The following is a 19,150-nucleotide window of genomic DNA, read 5'->3' as shown; positions in this document are numbered from 1 at the left end:
GATCCTTCGCCGCTTTGAAACCTGGCATGTTTTTTACTTCTTTTAGGCATTCGTTTCCACAAAAGTCCTGCTTCATCTACGTTATAAACTTGTTCAGAAGTATAACACACAATACCCCTCTTCAATAATTTTTAACAAGTTCTTTTTTGAAAGTTTCAGCTCCTTCATCTGCACTTGCGGCTTCTCCCTGGATTTAAAATCTATTCAACCAGCCCTTACCAGTTTTAAATGGATCCACATTTTTTTTTTTTGGTGAGTTTTCTTCAGATAATCATATTGGCTAATCTCTCTCTCTCTCTCTTTTTATAATATTTAACTTAACTGAATTCTGCATTGGAATATTATCTTCAATAAAATTAGTTAAAGTCCTTCTATTGCAATCCTAATAGCTGGCCTGGCTCTGGTTGCTTGGAGTGGAACAGCTATCTTTCCCGCTGTTAAAACTAATTCTTTATTTTTTTATAATTGTTCTTACAGTTAAACTTGCAAGTCCTAAATTTCTCAAGTCGGCGTGGGAAACGTTTTAATGCTGTTTTTCTATTCATTTTCAAGCTATCGACTCCATCAAATGAAACGATTTCGTTAAATATGCCAAAAATGCAATCTGTGACAGCGTTAAAGTCAGATATGGGTTATAATATAAGAAGAGCGTTATAGCGAATCAGCATAAAGTGAACCACGTTATAACGGGGGCCTGCTGTAATATAAAAAAAATCATGACAGCAACACAAATCAAATCTGGGGTTGGGGTGAGCACCTGGCTACGGAGGCGCCTCGAGAAACTTTATGGAAAGTTACCATGCCAACAAGTATTTTTGATGTGCATGGTGCTGTATAGAATTTTTTCTTGTACAGCTAAACTTTTAATTAAAAAATAATGATGAAGATGAAAAGTGAATATGATACTGGAGGAATACTAAAATTTACTGATATAATTCTAACAGATATTTAAATTTATAAGTTTTATTGTTTTTGGTGTATTCAAAATATACCAAGTGCATAACTAGAGAGTTAAATTCAAATCATTCAATATTACATTTGGTGGGCTAATAAACAGACAAGTGAAACTGAACTAACTGTCATTAGAATCATTACTACATTAGTGAATTTAGAAGCATGTTAAATATGCAAAATGCAGCTATCTGATATGCTGGTTTTAGATGAGCTGGTTTCCTACAGCAAATGGGATATCAAATTATCTTAGATGATTCTGAAAGTAATCCATTTGGTTGACTACCAGCTTGCATATCTTTGATTTTTTTCTATATAAGATTTCCCAGTTTGGATTATGCAGATATTGTCATATTGGATTATTGTGAAAACATCAAGTTTTTGTAGCACTTGTCTGTGGAGAGTGAGGAGGTTTATGGGTTTCGGTGCATGAACTTGGGCTGCTTACATTCAAAAGGATCTAGCCATTTTAATACCCTCTTTCTCTAGAATTGTCGGCAGAGGCTCCATCTATTGGTCTAATCTAGATCTTATCATTGTAAGGAAGATGGCAGTCTGCATCCCATGTCATGGCAATATTGCTCTTAGAATATTTATTCATTTATTTTTAAATAAATAGTATGTAGATATTTCATATTATTATTATGAGCCATAAGGTGCAAGGAAGCCCCTAGATTTTTACTGCACAAAAAAAAAAAACTGTGTTTTCCTCCTGACATAGGCACCAATCCACCTGGCTTTTGAATTTCTCCCAAGCTATCAGCCTCAAGTAACTTATTCTAATACTTTTCCCTCATAATTTGAATTTATAGCCCTTAGTTCCAGTATCGTTTATAACCATTAAAACTTAATTTGACTATTCTTCCCTATTAGATTTCACCTTATGATTTCAATCATATCCCATCTAAGGCACCTAGCTGACAAGCTCTATAGCCCAGATATTCAAAGTCTTACCTTTATGAGTGCCTTTTGGGAGAAGCGCATCACTTCATCTGATTGGTCAGGGATGAATCAGATTGGTTCATGATCATGCTCAGGTATATAACAAACTGAATGAGTATCTTGCATCTACATTTACACATGAGGAGTTATCGGGGGGGGGGGGGGGGGAGGAATGCCAGAGGTGTATTAAACTGGCAGTGAGCTAAATGATTTTGTAATAACTCAGAGCAAAGTGGTGGAGGAGAAATTGTTGAAGATAAACATGAGAAAGGCACCTGGGGTGGATGGGATCTATCTAGTTATATTAAAGGAGGCAGCAAAGGAAGTTATTATTTTTTGTTATTTGGTTTTAAGGCCACATTGCTCCGGGAATATGCGGTGGTCATTCCCTGACCTTTCCACATCCTCCGTATTTGGTGGTCACGGGCTCGAACCCCGATCTAATCAAGAAGCATGTGCTACGCACTGCTGCTCCTGCCTCACCTGGCTACAGAGGTGCCAGCAAAAGAAGCAAGCAAACCCTTAGCCATATTTATGAAAGCTTCCTCGGACTCGGGGGAAGTACCCACAGACTGGAGATGTGCAAATGTGAACCCAATTATTAAAGGAGGATCAAAGGGTGGTACAAGCAATTACAGACCTGTTAGTTTAACTTCTTTTCTAGGGAAATTAATGGAAGCACTGCAGGATCATCTAGACAAGATTTCAGTTATAGTTCAGACACAGCATGGATTTGTTAAGGGGGAAGTCTTGTCTAGATGATCCTGCAGTGCTTCCATTAACGCAACCTTTTTTGAGTGAAGAGCCATTTTTGATCTAATTAAAAAAAAAGAGAATCCAAAGGGCCGCACCTCAGCTCAAGCTGGGAGGAGGGGGAGTTTTTTAAGAAATGGAATAGTGAGAAGGTATTTCATTTAAAAAATATATAATTTTTGAAATACTATTTATTAATACTGAAAAAAAACGTAACAAACATCCCAATTAGGTACAAATTACTACCGAACTTCTTCAGTGAGTCTCTCAACATCAGGCAAGTATGCCATAATTTTCATCTTTAAAGATGCTGAGAAACTCACATTGTTCAGATGGTTTCTTGATTTAATTTCAATATATTTGCCTGCCGAAATACATCGAACCAAAAACTGAGAGAAGTCTAAACGCAAATATTTTCAAATTTATATGTGTCTGCAGGCGCCTCCGTAGCCAGGTGGGAAGGAGCAGCAGTGCGTAGCACACGCTTCTTGATTAGCCCGGGTTCGAGCCCGTCACCACCAAATACGGAGGATGTGGAAAGGTCAGGGAATGACCACCGCATATCCTGGAGCAATATGGCCATAGTTGCTAATGCTCCTAAAAACCAAATAACAAACAAACAAACAATATGTGTCTGGTAAGCTATTCCACACATCGAACACAATTGGGTCTTGCATTTTCAACTCATCTGTCCCCGTCCATTTGTGTAGAATTGCAAGGGCAGCTTTTGCCTCTCCAAATCCTCATTTTAAGTTTTAAGGCATTTTAGTCTTGCACTCCACATGTCCTTGATTTTTAAGTCCTCTAACTCCATTTCAAATTGTGCTTCATGTGAGCTAAAAGTTAAAAAGCTGCAGATTGCCGACCCCTGCTTTAGGTGAATCATGTTTTTTTGTGAATCTATCGGGGGAAGGTTGATCACCTCGGTTTAGTTTTCAGTGGGGTGATGGGCATTTCGTGGAAAATGTAATAGGTAAAAGCAAAGAATAGTTACGGGAAGGGATTGTCAAATTAGGAGTTCAGGTTTTACAGCAGTATGATTCAGAAGTGGGGGCAGTCCCATTTCAACTAGGAGCCTCCATACTGGGAAGTGTGTTGCACACATGGTAGTTATCGGGACTCTGAATGTTAGCATTAGTTGAAGCGTATGATGCAAGAAAGCAAGCTTATACAGCATCAGCCAAAAAAAAAAACCCTCCTCATTTCACCCATCCAGTCACTCCAAATGTTTGTCTAGTTCAGCCTTAAATTTATTTCAGCTATAAACTTCCACAACAACAACAGATGGAAGTCTGTTCCAGCAATCAACTATCCGCTGGCTAAAGGCAAACTTCTGCACATCTATTCTATAACTGTCTTTTCCTCAATCTGAATCTATGCCCCCTCAGGTTTTTAATCTGAGCACGCGGAAGTGTCCTGTCAGCACTGAGCCTGCTAAAACAATTCAAGGCCTTATACACCTGGCAGGTGACTAGTCTCCAGTTGCTGCAACTTGCAGAACTTAATGCCTTTCTTTGTAAGTGCACCCCTTTGTTCCTCTCGCCAATCTTGTTGCCCTTCTCTGTACTTGTTCTAGCAACTCTACATCCTTCTTAAAATGACGCCTCCAGACCTGTATACAGTACTCAAGGTGTGGTCTGACTATTGCCTTATACAAAGGGATACTCACCTCCTTGTTTCTGCTGACAAAATTCCTATATACCATTGACAAAACTCCATGACTTGCCTGTCTGCACTGCTCAGAGAACTTCATATCTGACTGCACAATTACCCCCAGGTCTTTTTCATTCTCCACCTCCCTGAGTGTAGTACCGCACAGTTGGTACATTTCTCTTGGGTTACTGCTACCCATATGGAGTACTTTGCATTTGTCAATGTTAAACTTCAGTTGCCACTTCTCAGCCCATCTGCCTAACTTTTCTAGATCCTGTTGCAGTAGCATACTGTCATTAACAACCCTACCAACCTTTGTATCATCTGCAAACTTGGACATTAAGCCTGATATACCTTCATCGATATCATTGATATATACACAAAACAACAATGGGCCCAGCACCGAACCCTGGGGGACTTTGCTAATAACATTAGTCCATGTATTACCACTCTCTGCCATCTCCCACTCAACCATCCCTTTATCCATTGCAGTAACTTGCCCTTAATGCCATACTTCTCCAATTTGTACAGCAGTCTTCCATGTGCAACAGTATCAAAAGCTTTACTGAAATTCAAGTATATGATATCAAAATTATTTTTTGCATCCAGTTCCTTTGCGACCACATTGTAGTATCCAATCAAACTGGTCAAACAAGACTTCCCTTAACAAACCCATGCTGTGTCTGAACTATTACTACTGTCTTGTCTAGGTGATCCTTTATCACCTTTTTAACCATGACTCCATTATTTTCCCCAGAACAGAAGTTAAACTAACAGGTCTATAATTATTTGTGTCACCCTTTGAACCCTCTTTGTGAATTGTACATTTGCACATCTTCAGTCCATGGGGAGCTCCCCTGACTCTAAGAATACTCTCATAAATATGGCCAATGGTTTGTGTACTTCCCTTGCTGCCTCCTTCATTATAACTGGATAGATTCCATCTGCCCCAGGTGCCTTTTTTATGTTTAACTTCAACAATTTCTCCTCCACTTTGTTCTCAGTTATTACAAAATCACTTAGCTCCCTGTTAGAGTTTGATAAACGTCTGCCATTCCCCTCCTTGAATAACTCGTCATGTGTGAATGTAGATGCAAAATACTCATTCAGTTTATCAGCTACTTGAGCAGGATCATCATTAGTTGAACCATCTATGTTAAGTGGACCAATCTGATTCATCCCCTTCCTTCTAGAGTTTACATAAGTAAAGAACTCTTTGCTGTTTTTCTTTGCGTCCTTTGCCAAAGATTTCTCGTAATCTGCCTTCGCCTGTCTAACTTTGTGACTTGATTACAGACTAGCTGGGCACCTCAGTAGCCAGGTGGGAAGGAGCAGCAGTGCGTAGCACACGCTTCTTGATTAGACCGGGGTTCGAGCCAGTCACTGCCAAATACGGAGGATGCGGAAAGGTCAGGTCAGGGACCACCGCCTATTCCCGAAGCAATATGGCCTTAGTTTCTAATGCTCCTAAAAACCAAATAACAGACAAACAAACAGACTAGCTTATATCTGGCATAGGCTTCTGTGTCACCTGATAATTTATATTCATCCCATGCATTTTTCTTCTCTGCCACGATCCTCATTAATTCATCCGACATCCATTTAGGCCTTGAACAGTATTTCTTAGTTGGAATGAAAAGACTAGTAGCCTCCAAGACTAAGTCCCTGAAGGCTTCCCATTTAGAATTCACTGTTGGTAACATCATTAGTTGATCCCACTGTATAGAATTTAAAAACTGTCTGAGACCACTGTAGTCCCCTTTCCAAAAACCCTTCCCTATCCCTTGATGGTAGTTACATCTTTAAGTAAATCCCACATCAGTACACTGTGATCACTGTCACCTAGTGGTTCCTTTATCTTCAAATTCTTAATGCAAGAATAATCACTGCTGATAATCAGATCAAGGGTATTACTTCCTCTGGTTGCCCTTCAAACATGTTACTGTAGAAAACAATCGTCCAATAAATCCACAAAAGTCTTGCTATCGTGCAAGCGACCAACCCACAAGTTCCAGTCAATATCTGGAAAGTTAAAATTCTCCATTACAAGACATTCTGATTTACTGGCTCATTATATTTCTCTGCACAACTGTTCATTGTACTCATTAGGTCTATAACATACTCCTACTCTCATTTTCCCTTACCCAATGTTTATGTCACACCAAACAGACTCAACATTGCTCTGTCCACCTGTGTCAACTGGATGCACTTCCTTAGATTTTATGTGTTTCTTAACTAACAACATAACCCCTTCCCCTTCCTACCCTGTCTGTCCTTTCTGTTTGGGGAGTACACATTGTACTCACCAAATTCCAATTCTGCACTGTTTATGTGTGACACCATGTTTCTGATATCCCAACAATATCTGCCTTTGATGTATTGATCAGTACTTCAAATTCATCAATTTTATTTACTATACTTTTATGTACGGGGCTTTGCCAATGGGCACACCCAACATGTTTGGAGAATTAAGAATTATGTTACTGTTTAGTATCGAAGTTTTATTTATTCAGGAAAAGTCATTTTTACAATATTGTTCAAATACAACAATTTCAAAATAGATTCAAATTTTTAAGTTTCTGGAGTTTTGGCAAGAGGAATGCCGGGGGGGGGGGGGGGGGGACATAATCTTATCACCCATTATAGGAAGATTCATTAACCTCCAAAGAGACACAGAAGGTAGGGTGGTCTCTATAGACTGGAAATTAGACATGCATACAATACGATTAATTAATGTCTACGTGCCAAATCCTGCTCCAGATCGGATAGTTATTTAACAACTTGTGTCGGTTTATGTTGAGTGCCTGCTGGATTGTCTTTAGTGAAGACTGGAATTGTGTCTTAGACCTCCTCAAAGATAAGATGGGCACAGACGATCCTGCCATAAGTTACGAGGGGTGTCTCGGAGTCGATGATATTTGTTTCAAGTACGATCTTACTGACGTATGGCAGTTGCAAAACTCCATACTACATGATGCCGCTTAGTCTAGAGGCACGTGGGTACCCGCATTGATCATATTTATGCACCGAGTAATGTGGCAAGCAAAGAAACTCAGGTTAGGCATATTACCATTTCTGGACCCTGTTCAGTACTGATCACAAACTGGTGACAATGGAGCTCCTGTTGTGTGCAACAGGTGATCAGGGAAGAGGCACCTGGCATCTAAATCCAGCCCTTTTACAGAGTGACTTGCACAATATTAAGTGTCTAACACATAACTTGGTGCAATCTAAATATTGGACATTGGAAGTTTGAAAAGATTTTAAACAGGCAATAAGGTCAGCTTTCCAACAATTAGTGAGCAAAAAAAATGTGAAAAACAGGAAAAGATTAAGACATCTTTATGAAGTAAGGAGACTATTAAAATATTGTCATGATGAAGTGAGGATACAAGGAATATAAAATGAGATACAATCAAATTTGGAAATGCAAGTGGAGAACAAAGCCATTCAAATGTGATTACATTATAGGCTAGCTGACAAGTCATCAAGCTTTATTTTCGAACAATTCAGCAGATTCAATCAAGCTCATGTCAATATCGTACCACCGACGATATTATTGAGTGCTTTACACATGCTTATAAATGGATGTATGCAGCATTTCTAGGACCAGCTTTACCAGTAAGCTGAGAAATGCCTTCGTTCTCTGCTGCTCATTGACAGGAGCACGATCAACCAAACTCTTTAAAAGAAATGTCACTAACTCTGCAAGAAATGAAAGGGAAAAAAGTTCCAGGTCTTAATGGACTGATAATAGAATTGTATAAAAATTCTGGAAGGAGATTGGACCAATTTTGGCTATACTTTTCTTGGAATTCTTCACGACAAGCAAAATCCTTTTTAAAAAAACAGGGTAAAATGGGCAAGGAAGTTAGAGATTGGTGGCCAGTATCATTACTTAATGTAGATTATAAACTGTATGCTAAAGTATTGAATTCCCTTAAAAGGCATCTAGAGTCCATATACGGTGCATGAACTAACCAGATCTATGGGGTCTAATCTCTCTTTCCTGAGAGAGTTGTAACCCTACTGCAAGTGTAAACGCTGTAGCATTATTTTAACAGTTCTTGACCTAGAAAAAGCCTTTGATAAGCTCTCTCACAACTATTTACAGACCTTATTACACACAGTTCTGACTGGTTATCTGTTGTGAGTAGCTATTGTCAGCCTACACAAAGGGGCAAAGACCACCTTATTGATCAATGGATATAGTTCGAGCAAAATAAAGTTAGAGTGTGGGATTAGACAGGGCTGCCCACTAAGCCATGCACTCTTTTCAGTGGTGCTAGAGCCCATACTAAGGCAGTTAACTAGATCTGGAAATATCAGAGGAGTTCATCTCTCGGGACTACATCCCGACTGAAAATACATAGCCCATGCCAATGATGTTATTCTAACTGTAACTGATGGCATTTTGCTACAGGAAGCACTGGATCTCTTCAGTCACTTCAGCCTGTACAATGGACGGTCTTAACAAGAGCAAGACAAAATGTACACAATGGGGAATTGAGGCCCCAATACTCTTACCAGTGGGCCTCTCTGTTTCAGTTAGTCCCATTACCATTCTGGGGGTACCCTTTGCTAAATGTCCAGTAATAACCTGACAACTACTAGACTCATGGGAAAATTCTGTTGCTCAGTGGAATCTAGGACTTATATCATTTTCCAGGAGAGTATTGATTATATGGACAGTTCTTATCCAGATATTCATGAAAATCGTATCAATAACGCCCTTTAAATACAACACATAGAAAAGGTTATTCAAATTTTTTTGGAATAACAGACAGCAGGTGGTGACACAACAAAGATTACACTATAGAGAGGCTGTGCAATACCACAACTAAAATGGTCGTGTTGGGCTTATGGGATATGCATGTAGCATCCGTCCGAGCGAAGTACTATATGGGATGGTTTGTTGAGTTATTAGGTGTTGAGCATACTGGCCCTACAGTAGAAATCATATCACCTTTTTATAAGATAGTTATTAAACATTTACAACAACGGCTCTAGGTGGTCTAGATATGGGGAGAAAACTTAAAATTGCAGGAATATACTGGAAACTGTTAAACATGAACATGTTACCAGTGCAGACTCCCCGAGCTTGGTCTGGACTAGACATAACCCACATGTTCAGTAACCTTCACAAACATACAGAGTATGTGTCACAAAGTTATATGGCTTGGAGGGTGATGCATGAGTATCTGCCAGTAGAGGTGAACAAAGCCAAATTTCAGTGGTACTCAAACTCCGAGTGTCTATATTGCAAGGCACGTGAGATAGTAGAGCATGCATTCTTTTCCTGTCCCGTTGTTCAACGCATCTCGGTTAGTGTTCATAAGAGTATGGGGATACGGCATTTATCAAAAGATCAGATATTGTTTTTGCAGTTTCCAGCTCCTGCCTCCAGAGCTACATACATCCTGATGTTTCTCATAAATGAAGGGAAGTGTCAGGCATGGAAGATTAGAAAGAGAAAAGTAGAAGCAATGTTCATGGATGTAGCTAAGTATGCTCTTCAATCTATGCATGCTGCTATCAGAAGGATTTTGATATTAGAACTGTTACAACTGAGGAAATAAAGATTTCTACAACAGTGGTGCTACCCCCACACCTCTTTGTCTTTTAGTAGACCATAAAATTTATTTTCAGTTTAGGCAATAAAGTCTAGCTTAGGTTATGAATTGTGGGCACAATAATTTAGTTAGCTTAGCTTTAAAAAGGGATAGGGACCAAGCCAGCTGCAGGCATGTGGTCTCTCTCCTGCATAAGCAGCAGCCTGTCTTAAAAAGGCTGTGTAAAGTAAGGAGAATGAAAGAGATGGATGACCTTAGAACTCATGTAGGGCAAGCCAACTCCAGGCAGCTGCTAATCTGGTAGTCACATGAACTGGGCCCTCCACAGAGTGGGACCAAGACAAGTAATCCTATTGGGCCTTAAGTTAATGTAATGGGTATAAGTGATGAGTGGATTGTGGTAACAGCCCCTTTCTGTTTCTGATGGCAGGTTTTCTCTTTTCCACTTATCTTTCTCCTTTTCTAACAGGGGTAGAAAGTATGGAAAAGGATTGTTTATCCCCTACACATATGCAAGCAGTGCTTTCTGTGTGGTGGTACCCACCAAGAATAAGTAATATTAGTCTTCTCTATTAGTGAAGCATTACTTATTCGAGGTAGTGCAATATATGGTAACTCATTGTGCAGGTTGATCACAATATGAGATACAGTTGAAACAATGCCTTTACACCACTAATGTAGTTTTTGTTTAAGAGATATCACATTAATATTATATAGTAAAAAATATATATATATGCACTGAACTTCTGAAAGTATTCAATATCTCTCTATGTAAAAACATAACACAAACTTATGAGAAATCTGTAAAAAAAAAATTAAGAATCCTATAAAATCATAAAAGACAGATGTTTTCCATAAATGTGAAACCATAAAAGTTGTGAGATGCAACAAAAGATGAGCTGAGTTACCACTGGCAGAATTCACTATATGCTAATGCAAGTAACATATGTAAACTGATAATTATACCAGCATGGAAATTTTCTGCAACTTTGCAAAATCTGAAAAAGATAACTGCTGATATCAGGAGACACTCTCTGAAACGAGATGTTTGGATGGCTGTGCACAATTGTTGTTAAGAAACTACATACAGACTACTGGCAAACTGAAAGCAAGACAATGAGCCATCATCGTAAGCAATGTAGAAAAGGGAAAGTGGATGAATAGGGTACACATTTAGTGAAAAAGGACAAAACTTTAGTGTGCCAATAGGGCAACAACAACAATGATATCAGAATATAGCATATGTCATTCCGGTCCAGGCTCAGCCTCATTTACTGCAGGACAATGTAATGTACCTTCCACAGGATAGCATAAAACAAAAGCTGTCCAAGTCAAACACCTTCAAGCTAACTTCAGGCCACATGTGATAGCAACATCTGTTGAGAAACAAAAACAACAGGACAATGACCTGAAAGCTTCACCCTCCTCACTTTGAGCTACTTCCAGATTTCAAACTATTATCTACACACAGAGAGAGGCCAACACATTATTAAGCAGGACATATTTCAATAGCTACTGATGTATCCATTTTAAAACATAAATCAGCGTATTTATGTAAAAATTAAGATTTAATAATGGGCAAGAGAGGAAGAAATATTATTTGGCAAGTACCTACCGAGCATGCTCTGTTATTCCACAAAGATCTTTGGCAGTAAATGTCATACTACAGCTAGAGAAACTGCAGTGAAAATGATCAATATGCTGGAACTCACAGGGAGGCTGACATGGATCACTGCTACTATGCCTATAGGAAAAATAAACTTATTTACATACATGAAACAAGAGAATGTGAGTATATATACAATCTCTAGGATATAAAAATTAACTTAAACCAAGTGTTAGTTCAGGTAAAGTATACCAATTTAAATCATTTGAAATAAATATGTACACTGTGCACACATACACAATACAATTAAAACTATGCCAATTATCAACTTGGACAGTTCACTACAAACTTGGTGCAAAGGCACTGACCTGTTCAATAGTGAATCTTAAGCATAGCCCCACTGCTTCATGCAAAATAATTACCTTAGTTTATACTATTACACACCATCAGGCATCTCTCATGTTGTGGAATTATACTTCATAACTGTGTTGTCACTACTGTAACAATGGGGTACCTGCCCACTCACCTATAAGTAAGCCAACAAGCTTCGAAACAGTGCCATCTGGGTGGTGGTATCCGCAGGGAATAAGTAACATTAGTCTTCTCCACTGGTGAAGCATTACTTATTCAAAGCAGTGGCCAATCATTGTGAAGGTTGATTCACAATTAAAACAATGCCAATTATCGACTTGGACAGTTCACGACGAACAAAACATGGTGCAAAGGCACTGACCCATTCATTACACATGCAATATAAGACCCCAGCTATCTGGCACCCATGAGGACTGGAGCTGCCATTTGCACGAGCATTATTCTTACAGAAACCTACACAGAACAATGAAAATCTGTAATGTGAAGTTAAATTTTTTAGTCGCTCCAATGCACATACAGTCAGTCCTCATATAACACGTGTTTACACCACACAAATTTGATCATACACAATTTATAAATAGGGGAACGATATCTTATATAACACGAACCGAATTTGCTTATGTAAGATTCGCCTTTGTGTTTACAAGAAATGGCAGTCGAACGCAGAATCACCCCAACCAAACGCAACACGATAGGAATGAAGAGAAGATTCTGAAAATGTATTTATGTTTTTTATATCAGTGAAGGGGAAACACATTTTGCCATAATAACGTAAAAATCAACACAATTCTAGCTATCGGTATAATCGCAAATGCAATTAGATCGAGTTGACTACCAGTTTATAACAGATTCCACTTGCAGAAACGCAACTGGAAATTGTTTTTATTGTTTTATGGTAGTAACCCCTAGAAATGTGCTTTAGTAAAATGTGAGGTGTTAACAGTGTATCTCTGCCCTTAAGGTGTTGTTTATTCAGTTGCTACACGCACGCAGCTTTGTTTATGTGTATCAAGCGTGCCTCCTTATTTTGTAATTGTGCTTTATTCCCTAAAAAATGAGTAAAATACTTAAAATACGTGAAAAGGAAGCGTCCTGGTGAAGACATTACAGATTCAGAGAGAAAAAGAAAAGCAATATCGATAAACAGAGGTGGACTGGGTCAAAAATTCTTACCTGGGAAAATTTATAGTGGCCTCATACTATGGTTTATGGCCAAAATCACACCGGCCTCCGGCCCAACAGGGTTTCCCCTGGTAAAGCTTATGGCCAGTCCGCCTCTGTTGATAGAGAAAAAATATGAAATTGTGAAACGCTTTAAGCAAAATCTGATATTGCACGTGCTACAGACCTAAATGAGGCAACACCGAGAATTACAAAGAATGCAGAGAAAATAAAAACAACTTTCATAGCAGGAACAACTCAAAGTGTAATTAAAATCCATTAGATTAAGACACAAAGAATTGGAAGAGATGGAATGGCTGTCATCTGTTTGGATAGAAAATCAAACAAAAACAAGTTTGCTTACGATAGAAGCAAAAGCATTAGCAATATTTTATTACGTAATAGTTGTAATAAAATACGTAAGTATTTTATTACGATTATTTATTGTGCTTGGTAATGTTTTGGTTACAAATGTGTGTTCAATCTTGGGTGGTCGGCACTTAACCCTATTTTTCCCATAGGGCCTGTTGTTTGTATTGCACGAGGGTTTCTAGGAACACAACTATCGTGCTATACGAGGACTGACTGTATTATACTTTTTTCCTTTGGCTTAATTTTAAAATAACACTTCTTTTCATGCTTTTCTCTTATAATTGAATACCTCTCACTTATTGTACTTTTATATCAAAAACTGTGAAGTACCAAGATAATTTTTCTAGTTTTCTAAAAATATCCAGTTTCTGTTTTAATATGTTGACATTTTTCACCATTTATTTTTTGTTTGAATGGGTTATATTATAAATATGCCTTCTCAAGTGGCAGCAGCTGAGCAAAAGACAGACTTTTGTGATTACTTCTGATGCAATGCAAACAGTATAGTATAGTATTTTCTAACCTTCTAAAAAAAAAATTTTGTGTTAACTTTTTTTTATGTGAATTATTCTGTTGAGAGTATTGTTTTTTTTTTTTTTATGCATTTTGTAATGTTCAATTATTTAAGATAAAATTGTTTATTTTAGATAATACTGCTCTGCAAATGTGCTAGTAGAACAACCATTCCAGATGGATCAATGCCAGATAGCTGGGCTTAGCCTAGTGGTCAGGCGCGCAGGTGCATAAGTACACGTGCCTTGCGTGACCGGGGTTCAAGCCCGTGACTGCTGAATACGGTGTTGTTTCTTGTATTCTGTGTATCCTGTAAACTCCTCTGACCGTTTGGTCGTCCCGGAGTATAAACAGAAAATTTATTTTTATTATATACATATATGATCAAAAACTCCATCAATTTAACTAATATTTGGGAAATGAAGCTTACTGGAGAATCTCCTTTGAAATAGTCTCCCTGACATTGTATACACTGATTCTACTACTTCTGGAAGCATTCTTGATAGGCTTTTTTAAAATTGCTAATAGTACACGGGTCAAAGGAACTATCAGTCATTGCAAATTTTCAAACTTTCAATGGGGCTTAAGCTTTGAGAAATAAATTTTAAAAAATCACAGGGAGTTAAATTCAATGGAGGGGCCCACATAGAAGGAGTACTTTACAAGAAACTATTGAATAAAAAATGCTAAGTGTGCAAGGACATTGTCATGATGCAAGCACCAATTCTCTGAACCCCAGGGAAATTGGTGTTTACATTCAGCTGTTTTCAATGACTGAACAGATTCGTGCAATACTGTACCACTGTTTTGTAGTATCCCTGGTTAGTTATTTGATCATGTGGGACAAAGTCATAATGGATAATGTCCTGTGAGTCAAAAATAAGATAAGCATGACCTTCACATTCGATTAAGACTACCCTGCTTTTTTCTGTGCCATAGCCATACAACCAAATTCATAATTTGTGATGATAGAAGAAATGAAATGTGGGTCAGTAGCAGCACACTAACAAAGACTGTCATATGCAAGAACCGGCTATTCTCTGTGATCAACAGTGAGGATATGAGGCAAAAACTTGGTTAAAATGCACTGCATTCCCAAATCTTATGTTGAAAGTGATGGGCATGTCTCACAAGAAACACCAATTTCATTGCAGATAGTTAAATGTTGATTACACCTGATTAGATCACGAAAGAGTGATTGAATCATTGGTTTTTGAAGCTGAAGGGCAGCTAGATCAAGGATCACCTTCAGTGATCAATAGGCCCTCTTTAAACTTTGTGCACCACTGAAAAGTCTCTAAATAACATATTGTATCAGCCAGGAAATGTTAAAACAGCTTTTAACATTTCCTAGGTTTCTGTTGCACTATTATCTCATTTGAAACAAAATTTGATGCAAATTCACTACCCGTAAAATCCACTCTTTTAAAATGCAACAAAACACCTTTATTCAACATGTACCAATCCAGAGGGACTTCAGACAAAAGGGCGATTCGTGCATTACTATGACTAGATGAGTCACTGATGTGTCAAGTCTCAACTCACTAATATGGCACAATTTCAAGGAATGAAGTCAATCCCAAACATTTTGACTACACCTCATATATAAAATTAAGGTATGTATATTAAAAGAAATTTGAGAGTATAATATTGATAAATGCAGATAAATCTTATGGTATAGGAACTCTACTAAGGCAATTAAATTCTATAACCATAATGATAATACTAAGTACAGAGAAGAAATATTAATTATTACGACATTAATATTTCTGGGTCTTTTTGCTGCTAGTAGCATTATTGTCCATGCCATTGTGTTCTGGTAGGGACCATGTTGGGAGCCCAGAAGAAGTTTACATTATCAGGATTCATGAGTGGTTTTATTTTATTTTATTTTTTTGGTTCAGTGCCCAGGCTCCCAACCCACCACAGAGCCCAAATGGGCTGCTTACTACCCAGCAACCAATAAATGTGCTTGGGAGTGGGACACCAGAGCTACCCAGACACTATACCCACATAGTGTACATAGCATTTGGGGTCAGCCACTGGTAGTTTCCCACATCCGTGCCATAAGTACTCTTGTGAAGAAGTACAGCACACCACTGTAAATGCTAGAAAAAGTGTTAGTGTTGTATGTGTATAGTACAGTACTCTGTTGTTGTGTTCTGGCTTTTGGCCAGAGAACACACCTAGTGGGACTCCAAGTTGCCCACTAAGAAGTAAACTAGTCTGCCCATTATTCTTTGTGACCATACCCACACCTGTGCCAGCCTGAACCTTGTCTCTCAGACCATGAGTAGGGGCATGGCTTCAGCATGGTTGACCCTTGCAGGTGAACCACCCACTAGCTGATTGATCCTGAGCAAGCCATCGCAAAACCACCCATCTTATCAAAGCAGGGGGCCACAGTGGTGTGCTGAAGCTGGGCCTCTCAATCACCAAGATCCACCAGGATCCCAATCACCTTTCCCAGTTCCCATGGGTCAGAGCATACAGCAAACATGCTAGATTCCTACGGTGGTAGCCTCAAACTTATGCAGTCCACACTGGAATCCCAGTGATGCTAATCTAGAAACCCAGCAGCATCACTGCTTAGTTCCTTCACCACATAAAGTTGCCCAAGTCGAGGGGATTGAATGATGCATCTGCACTATTTTCATTATAGTTATATACTTTCCGTAGCTTGAAACCTTTTAGCTCTAAACTTTTATAAATAATATAAATTAACAAATGATAACTACTTATGTTTATAAGCAAATGTATCAAAATATATACTTAATGTATATATTTTATTTTTCCCAAAAGATTTTTTGTAATGTAATACAATTACCGTTTACCTGGTAAGGTAATTTTTCCAGAAATCTTCAGGATTATCACACACTACTTCTGCTGCACTAAGGTCTACTGGTTTAGAAATTTCATCTTCTTCTTCTTCTAGTATTGTACTATTATTCAGATTCTCAATAAATGGGGTTACTGTTATTCCACCAAGCAGAGGGTTAAATTGTGTAAACGGCTGACTGTCTGGAATGCTAGAAACTGTTTTCCCACTTTCCAATATTGAAACTGCTTGTTCTCTAATCTGTTGGCCATTATCAGGCCAGCATGATTCTTGACCATGAAACAATACAGGGCTCTGATGAATGAAGTTGGAAGCTGGGCTTGGAGAGGAATCACCAGAAGAAGCCTGTTTAAACAATAATGGAAAATTTTAATAAAATATTCCACTTTCTCCTGAGTCACATTGAACAATGTAACTGAACAAATTTTTTAACAATATTCATATAAAGTTATCGTAATTTTTTAAATTATTGTACAACTAATAATTGTCCAGAAATCTTTATCACTTAAACTTGCCTCCTAACTTAGTATTCCACAAATCAAATTTTCATGCACAATGTACACAATAAATTATAATAATAAAATTTTGATAGAAATTATATTAATTATAATTTTTTTCTTTAGTTCTAAATGCTGCTGTGGCCTAAAGCTTTGATACTTTTCAAACATCTCTATAGGATGGCTTGTTGAAATTTCTGCCATACTTAGCCTTTAGGTTGAAATTTATCCGACTAATTACTTTTCTGCGAAGAATTAAAACCACTTGTATTTTAGGTGTTCTTTTGAGTTTGCCTGTCGGAGTAAGACAGGTTATACAGTACCTTTATGTGCACTTCCTTTGTATTGTATCAATACAATAGCTGTATTGTATTGATACAATACAACTGAGAGGGGAGTTTTTAAAGTTGAAGGAGTAGGGAAGCTTGACATCCCCTAGGGGGTCAAGCAGTGCAGGGCTTTGTGACTTCTCAAGGTTGACCATGTTGTCACCATATGCCTTTAGAGCAATAGTGTTTGCTAGATGTATGTGTGTTAGAGCTAACATAATGAAAGCATTAGCAGAAATATAAAAACATGAAATACCTGTTTGTTTGATGACGGAGATGATGGCTCATCCGTGTTGGGCAGAAAAAGAGGAATCCATTGGTACTTGAATCATGCTGTATGGTCAAGGAGAAGTATCTAAAATTTGCTATCTATGAAGAGCATAAATGGACACGACATACATGAACTTGTGCAAGTGCAAAAAAGGATATAGTTTATTATGGGAACTTTTTGGGTCTTCTGTTGATCTTGATTAGTTTTGTTGATTGACAAGTCTAAATCAGATTCTCTCATAATGATTATATAATCATAAAATACAAATTATCAAATCTCTTCAATAATACCAAATAACTACAGTTATTTGGCATTATTGAAGAGATTTGATAATTTGATAAAAAACCCTTGCATGATGAGAGGAGGAGGAAGAAATAGAGGATTCTCGCTCTTTGTTCTCTTGTGTGTAGGTTCTATTAGGCACCAAATATTTAATTTGGAGAACCCCCATGCTTTGGTTTAAAGAACATTAATGCGCCATTTCTAGATCCATGATATGCCACATGTCGAGCACTCCTGCTAAACTTTAGTAAAGATTTATACTACAAAAGGCTGTTTTATAAAATCGAGAAAATTGGAATTGCCTTACTTGCCTGACCTTTAGGAATGAAAGTTTTTCTGATAAATAATATGAAATTTCAGTATCTGTAATTTCATGCTTTCCTCAATTTCATTTTATGCCCCCTCATACTTATACAGCATCAGCCAAAAAAAAAAAAAACTTCCCCTTTTCACCCATCCATTCACTTGCACAGTTTCTCCTCACCATGAAGGTCTTTCTTTTGCAAATATCGATGTAAAGTACCTGATAAATTCATCTGCAACGTCAGCTGGGTTATCTGAGAGTTTCCTGCACCCATTACACTAGATCCAATTGAGATTTGTTCTCTTCTCTATATTTGCAGCAGCCTGGAAAGCAAGATGTCTGGGATTTCAGGCCCTACTGTGGGTCACCATGGAACAAATGAATACATGGGCTATGTTAGGGTAATTAAGAGCGTGAACATATGCATGTATACTTGTAGGTACACTAATGCTAGGAGCATTGTAAATAAATTTGATGAATTTGAACTACTTATTAAGCCATCGAGTGGAGACGTGGTGTCACTCACACGTAAGTGATACTGAATTTGAATATGGGGAATTCAATGTATACAGGAAGGAAAGACAGGGCAGGATAGGTGGAGGTGTTGTGCTCTTAGTTAAGAAAAATATTAAATATATTTTTCTTATATTCTTTAATTATATTCTTCAAGTCAATTAGATGATTATATTCTTTAATCATCTAGTTGACGTGAGTGATGAATGCAATGTTGAG

General features: G+C 37.9%; 1 protein-coding gene across 2 annotated transcripts in view; it reads right to left on the bottom strand.

Annotated features, from left to right (window-relative positions):
• The window catches only part of LOC150079281 (zinc finger protein castor homolog 1-like), a 448,513-nt gene that overhangs the window by 37,347 nt on the left and 392,016 nt on the right, over positions 1-19,150 (bottom strand). For both annotated transcript variants that reach the window (XM_090383869.1, XM_090383870.1), the window contains 2 exons: positions 16,731-17,080; positions 11,488-11,616 (listed from right to left, as the gene is read on the bottom strand). In XM_090383869.1, the coding sequence (XP_090239995.1) occupies positions 11,488-11,616; positions 16,731-17,080 (479 nt within the window). The remainder of the gene's footprint in view (positions 1-11,487; positions 11,617-16,730; positions 17,081-19,150) is intronic.

Source organism: Mastigoproctus giganteus, chromosome 10, assembly GCF_048544385.1.
Source record: "Mastigoproctus giganteus isolate SK-2022 chromosome 10, ASM4854438v1, whole genome shotgun sequence".
NCBI lineage: Eukaryota > Metazoa > Arthropoda > Arachnida > Uropygi > Thelyphonidae > Mastigoproctus > Mastigoproctus giganteus.
The sequence above is the reverse complement of the archived record's forward strand: the minus strand, read 5'-3'. Positions and strand labels throughout refer to the sequence as shown.